Here is a 7,515-nt window from a genome sequence, read left to right as displayed (position 1 = left end):
GTTGTTTCATATCCACAGGTAGCGTTGATCTCAAAGTTCACCTCCAGCCGTTGAATCTTTGTTTCTAAAAACTGAAGTCGTTGTAGAATACTGCTTGGGGTCGAACGGGGGCATTTTGCCCTAGTTCAACTTGGAGGTGAAGAAAAGTGAGGTAAAAATAGAAGTGAGAAAATCTCCTGGTCTTTAGGTTTGAAGTAATCCAGTTATGATGTCGATAATGTGAATAAAACCATAAAAATTGTGACTTTAAGAATAATCCACAAGCAGAGTTATCAGTAAGGACGGGAGAGAGCAGGATCCCTTGTCCCGTAAAAGTATTCTATTTCATGTTTGACTTTTGGACCCCGGTTACTTTCTAGCAATTTGGATATAATGATGGATCGTTGTGTGTAATTTTGACTGACTTTTGATGGTTTATAAATGGTATTCAAATAAATATTTGTGTGCTTAGCATTTGCATTTAGTCATTTGGGATGTGTAGTTTTTTTCCCCTCTCAGAATGATTTTGTATTTTTGTAAAATGTAGACTTTAAAAGATTTTATTAAACTGAGCTTTTCCTAAAACTGAAAGGTCTGTGCTCCATTCATAACCACATTTGTTCATTTAATTTTTATTTTTAAATAAGTATAACCAGAGATATCCAATAATGGTCACTCAAAAGCAGATTTGGATTTACCTATTCCCTAAATCGGGCAACGTCAAGGACTGTACATGCAGACCAAGACGACAAGAAACAATTGATCCAGAAAATGTGAATTTCTTTCTCTTCATAAGGTAAATATGTGCTTTTGATCCATGACTTACCAGTCTCTTTTTAACAAGGACCTATGTTTGATTCACCAAACTAATTCAAATTGAATGTATTGTTCTTGTGAAATAAGTAATTTCACAAGAATATATTATTTAGCATTTTTAATAAAAAAAAAAATCTTCTAAATTTTCCACCTCGTCAAATATGTTTTTTTACATGTAGACCAGACAGTTCAGTACTGACCTCATCTGACCTCTTCTTCAGCATCTTTCTTGTCCACTTGTGGAAAACTTTAAATGGAACTTGATCTTATTTACAATAATTAGTTTTGATCCACACTTGAACGTCTGTGCAGTATCCAGCAAACTGATGAGCGGTGGACCAGCATTGGCACAATGAATTTAATTCATTGGCACAATAAATTTAATTCATTCATTGTGCCAATGAATTAAATTATTTTAAAGTAGTTTTCCTCTATAAAAGTGTCTGTAATCTGATAAATAACTCCCCCGTGGCTGAAGTGGTGGTTGTTTTTCTGTTGCCAATACTCAGTTTTTTCCCAGAAGACAATAGAAAAACATCCCAAAAGTAAGTTATAAGTTCTAGTTTAAAGTTACACAGTGTGTCATGAACATGTCGAATATTATATCAGGGTTTCTTAAGGGGATGATTATGTTTCAGTTTTGCTGAAAGGAGAATTATTTTTCACTATTTGAAATCCCTCACAAATCTGAAAGATTTATATTTTGTTCAGAGGAATATCTGGTTACATTTTAAAACTATTCCCATAGAGCACATCATAAAAAATGTCTATGAAACCTAAAAAGATTCCTGTCTTGGATGGAATTAGGTAAAAACTAAAACGTCAATGAACCAAACACAACAACTCACAAAAAATATGATTCCTTCCTGTTTCTCAACCTAATACTTTTGAAAGATTGGATTATTTGGTTCACAGCTGAGCATATGCCTGAAAAGCACAATGAAACACATAGAGAGTGTTGAATACAGTATGTAAAGGGATAATTGTCTGAGTACAGTTTATCTATAATGGATATATTCATTTAAATTCAGTACAGTTTACATAAAGCCATTTCACAACAAGTGTTTCCTTGAGGCACTTTATAAACAAATGATTTCAATCCAATCATTCAATCAATAATGTAATGCAGATTTCCTTTAACAGTATGCCCAGCTCAGAAGCTCTCCAAAGAGATAAAATGCTTTGCAAATGATTTTAATCATGCTGCATTTCTGGTTGTTTTTGCTCCAAACACATTGTCAGTGGTTTGGTCTTAGCTCCAGGCTAAAATCCTCATGTCAGAGTAATATTAAGTATTTTCTCTGCGTGTCCGCCTGAGACGAGACAGTTGATATTATAATTTGACTCTTGTTGTGCTGCCACAATGTTTAGAAACTTATAATTAAAAAGCTGTTTACACTGATTAGTGATCTCTTGCAGCCTAAAGTAAGCCGATGCTTAGGATGCTGAATCCTTGCCAAGTGCTTCTAAATAATTATACAGCAAATCGTTGGCTGTGTGATGATGGAGGGAAGCCTCACGTAGCATAATACACATGTATTGATGTTTTGTTTAAAGTAATATGTAAAGGTTTTGTTTTAAAAGAAAATTTAAACTGCAATCTGTGTGAATAGAAATCTTTCTAGTCCTTTTACCTCCAGCCTGAGCTGCAGGCGAGCTTCTGACTCATTTATGGGCTAAACTCTTGCAAATCCTTGTGGCATGTTACCAAAGTCTAAGGTCACGTTCTACATATTCTACTCTTTTTGGGATCAGTGAATAAATTTATGGCTCTACAGAGAGTGCTTATGAAAGGTGCCAGATGTAGCTTCGTCCTCCTCAACTCATTACTTTGTGCGTTTTAAAATATGTAAGCAGATTTTGGTTCTGTTTTTATATCTGGCCTTATTTAGAAAAAAAAGAAAAAAAAAGTTGTTTCAAAGGTTTCATTGTGTTTTTTTTTTTTTTTTAAAGGAAAGTTTTTGTTTGTATCACCACATGAAGGCCTTGACTCTGACCTGGATCACAGCCAGAGAGAACTGTTATGTTTTTAGCATCTGTTCTAATTACTGTGATTTCGATCTTGGTTTGTTTTTGGGTTGGAAGAAAATCAAGCGTCTGCCATTCGAATATAAAACTTTCTCAGACAGGTGTGAACCGTCCCTTGGAATGACGAAGCCAGAAGCCGCTTTGCGTCAGCACTGGGCAGGTTGGACAGGAGATAAACAACAGCAGACAGAGGATGATGAAATATGAATATTATTACAAAGACCCCTTGCTAGGAAATCACATTTCGGAGAATGGAAAAGTTTATACTTTCTCGGCTTGCAGAGCGCTGGCTGCATGTGCTGCATGTGCTTGTGTTTATTATAGTTTGTCATAATTTAGGCAGAAAGGAGGTCAAACTCACACTGTCAGAGCCGACCTCCCTCCTAGCTGGAAGTGCAAAACTAACCGCATTTAAAATCACCTTTTTAGCAAAACGTATACATTCAGATCCAGTGTTTTCCCGTATCGCAGCAGATTCAATTTTAGAGGCACTTCAAGAAGAACAGCATTAGAAAATAAGTCTGAATATGTCTGAACAAACAAATATGTTTTTGGTAATTACGTCTGGTTATTCATTTTTTTTCTTGATCAACTCCTTTTAAATGATCTTCTAACCTCCACTTTTACTCTGACATCTTTGGAAAAAATGTGAAAAAAGTCTGAAAAATTTACCTCAGCATAATTAGCAGCATAATCTCATGCTTCAAATTAAAAAGCTGATACAAACAACACAAACATCAACCACCAATATATTACTTTATTCAGTTTAAGTACTTTTTAAAATATTTTTTATATTTATAAGGCAAAATTGTTTTTTTCCAGTAACTGTTCTCAAAATAGAAAGATAAATTAAAGGGGTTTTTTCCACAATACAAATAAGTACCAATTGAATTGTATTATAATGGCTATGATCAAATAAACTCCATTGGCACAGATTAATTGAACAATACAACAACTTTTCACAGAAGCTGCATCAGACATATCTAAAAAACAGTTTTGTTTTTTAGTGTCACTGTAAGAAACGAGATTTCACTCCTTATTTAGTTAATTTTTGATGAGATCGGTGTTATTCTTACATTTACCTGGCAATCCCAGTCATTCATGAAACATTATACCTGTAAAATAATATTTAACCTAACCTTGTTTTTTCTGCAAAGATAAATAGATTTCTTGTTGAGGAAATGGATATATCATTAGATTTATCTAATGCCTTTAGAGAGAGATTTCCTGTTTCTCTGTATATTCCTAAGCTATGACACTGGATGTTATAAAACAGGTCTTGGTTTTAATTCAGTTATTAGTGTATTTTTTCTTAAAACATACCCTGTAATGTACCTACTGTATTTTACACACTATAAGGCACACCGGATTATAAGGCGCATAGAATAGACGCTATAGTAGAGGCTGGAGTTACGTTATGCATCCACTAGATGGAGCTGCACTAAAGGGAATGTCAACAAAACAGTCCGACTCCGGTTGGCAAGGAGAACCTTCCTGACTGGGCCGGGCCGTGGCCGGACAATGGTCACCCTTCTCCGTTCACGCACAGCATGTTCGTGGAGAACGTGGTGCTAAATGACCTGCAGACGACCTGATTCTAGACGGTCGGTAGGTAGATAGGTCAGTCAAACTTTATTAACAAACCAGCGTTCTGACAACTATCCCAGCATGCACCGCGCGCTTCTTTTTCTACGGCTGAAAATTAAGTCAGCGGCTGCTTACCGTAGTTGCTAGACCTGTTGTGGCTCAATATTGGTCCATATATAAGGCGCACCGGATTATAAGGTGCACTGTCAGTTGTTGAGGAAATTTAAGGTTTTTAGGTGCGCCTTATAGTGCGGAAATACGGTACTTAAAAAAATGTGTACGTTTGCTACCAAACTTGCTGATTTCTGTTGCTCCCCTCCCCCTTCCTCCAGATGCATGCCCACACCTCATTGGTCTACCTGGTGTCCCTTCTGGGCAGCATGGAGCACAGCTTTCACCACACCTTGCTGCAGGAGATTAGAGCTCTGACTGACAGATACCCATCATTACTGGGAGGTTGTGGGAAAGACATCTACAGAATGAGCAACTCATTCACTGCCATAGCCAGAGTGTTGGAAAGACGACTGGAGGACAAAACCACCCTTCACTGCAGGTTGGAAATAATGAGAAAACGACAGCAAGCAAAACACTGAATGTTGTTACCTTAGAGTCTGTCTGCACTAATCAGATAATTTCTATGACAGTCTTACCATATTCAGTCTTGCTGAGAATAAGTCTGAATGCAGGTTCTACATGCTGATTTTTCTTTGTTCTGCTGGAAAAAATGTTCGATGTGTGTATTATATTGGTATGAAAACCACGCAAAACTGTAAGAAATATTTTATCATTAATAAAATAATTTTGAGTTACAAAATACACACAATAATGCGGCACCTGGAAGTAAAAAATAAAATATAAAATCAAAGCAACTGTGTCGGGAATGGACCCAAACATTCTGACGATCAGAAATGAACAATCTAAATCTCTTACAGGGTGGAAGACGCGTGTCCGTCTTCAGGTGGATCTCTCCCTGCTGGTCGAGGAGGAGGGACATCTGAGCAGCGACTGCAGGTAAAAGTCCAGAATTTTGACGAGAAAACTCAAAATGTGGGAACGACAGAGGAGGAAGGGGAGGAGTCTCCTCCGCAGCAACGACGCCACAGCCTGAGCCAAGGCGTCAAGGAGGAGAGACGGGAGATGAGATTCAACAGGTTAGTTTGAGATGGTGATGGTGCATCAAATAATTTCTTTAAATAGGTGAATGGAGCAGGGTTCTTGGAAGATGCCATAATAAAACATATATTTCTATGGAGGAATTAGTTGCAGTAACTAAAACAAGAGAATTAACACATCTGTATCTGATCAAATCTGGTTTTCAAACAGCATGGTCACCAAAAATCTTACAAAAAAGTTTTGTTAAAACAACGGCAATAATTTAAGTTTGATATTTTCTTCATTTTTTTAATTTTCTGGTCTTCCACAGGTCAAAGAGCCTGGCTCTCCATATTGCGCGTTCGCGCTCCATCAGCTCAGATACAGGAGAGGACAGCGAAGCCGTAGAGCCGAGCACAGAGAACTGCCTTTCCAACGCTCAGTCAAATCAGGCCTCAGGCAGCCATGAAGTCTCACCGGCAGAAAAGAAACTGACAAGTGACAACTCCCTGTCTGTCACAGCAGAGAAGAAGGAGGTGGAAAAAGCTGAGATCAAAGATGAGAACGGAGAGGAAGCAGAACAGGAGCAAGCCGACAGACTCTTCATCCATTTGAGAGACAATATGGAGACGATCAGGGAGTTCTGCAAAGACATGGCGAAGCGGATCCCGGTTCCAGAGCAGTGTGTGATTGAAGGTAAACTGAGTGATTCCTAATGGGTTTTCTACAACCAGACCTAGAAGTGCCATGTGCTGCAGAAATATTGATGTAGCTGAAGCTTTGCCACACGTCAACCACAAGATTTATTTTCTAGAGATTTTATTTTACAGACCAAGAATAAAGGATGCAGTATTATGAAGGTGATCGAAGCTGAAAGGTTTTTTTATTTCTCTTCTTTTACAAATGAGAATGTCAGAAATGTTGCGTGTTTTGCCTTTCTTTAGAGTAAATATTTCTGGTTTGTATTGCTGCCTAACTCCTCTTTAAACTTCTCAACAACTTTGTTGATTTATTGGCCGTCATGATGCTGTCTGCTTGTTAAAATTACCCGGCTAACCCATGATTAGTTCACAGAAATCAGATGCATTATAGAGAACAATCAGTGGCACTGGATTCTGTTTTCATTTAGATTTTCATGTTTCTCCTTCGGGAAGGAAAATCACATTAAATCCTAATAAAATAGTTTGAGATTTGTCCTGCCAGTTTTAGATATCTCTGTTGATTGAATCTTCACAGCTGATTTAAATGGCCCAACTACCCCCTCTGCATGTTGTAAACTTCTGTGGAGGTCTGCTAATGAACCATCATTTGAGTCAGATGTGTTGAACCGGGGAAACGACTAAAAACACACCAGCCCTCGGGGGTTAACTTTGGACACCACTGGTTTAAGATTGCATGGTGCGTTATTTTCCATAAAGTGCTACATTACTGGAATGAGCTCAAGTACTAGAGTGGAGATTTTACGTGACGTCCTGAAAATAAAAGAGTTGATAGTTACATGTGGTGACAGGTGTTGATTAATGGTGTGTTATGAATATACCTTAGCTTCTCCTCCAACTCTTGGTCTCAGCGCAGCGGCCTGTATTGAGCTGATTAGTTGCACTTTAGACCCATAAAGACAGATTTATTTCTCATGGGTTTAAACTTTGATTTTAAAATAACATGTCTTGATTAATGGTTCAAACCCTGTCCAAGCGACATATCGGTACAATAAGCCACTTCTGGCTTTTTGGTGAAATCTTCAAATGTCTGTTGCATTTCTTAATCCACCCAATTATTTTCTATCTTGTCTGCAGAGACACATTGTGTATTGTATCTCTGAGGTCTGTTTTCATTTATTATGTACGACCACACCAGGTATGGATAAGGCTCACATGATGTTCCTGTGGTTTATCTTTGTCCTTTATACATTACCTCCTGCAGTTTGGCACTTCCTACAACTCTTTACCTTGGTATGTCTACACTTAATGTGTAATATGCAATATTCATAGGTTTTTCAAAGGCTTGACATTG

The 7,515-nt window shown here is 37.6% G+C and overlaps 1 protein-coding gene across 2 annotated transcripts in view; it reads left to right on the top strand.

Annotated features, from left to right (window-relative positions):
* veph1 (ventricular zone expressed PH domain-containing 1) overlaps positions 1–7,515 on the top strand; it is a 76,474-nt gene that overhangs the window by 48,588 nt on the left and 20,371 nt on the right. For both annotated transcript variants that reach the window (XM_017308330.1, XM_017308331.1), the window contains 3 exons: positions 4,743–4,963; positions 5,343–5,561; positions 5,834–6,198. In XM_017308330.1, coding sequence (XP_017163819.1) covers positions 4,743–4,963; positions 5,343–5,561; positions 5,834–6,198 — 805 coding nt within the window. The remainder of the gene's footprint in view (positions 1–4,742; positions 4,964–5,342; positions 5,562–5,833; positions 6,199–7,515) is intronic.

This window comes from Poecilia reticulata, linkage group LG13 (assembly GCF_000633615.1).
Source record: "Poecilia reticulata strain Guanapo linkage group LG13, Guppy_female_1.0+MT, whole genome shotgun sequence".
NCBI classification, from domain to species: domain Eukaryota; kingdom Metazoa; phylum Chordata; class Actinopteri; order Cyprinodontiformes; family Poeciliidae; genus Poecilia; species Poecilia reticulata.
Note: the sequence above shows the minus strand (reverse complement) of the source record. Positions and strands in the feature narration are given on the sequence as shown.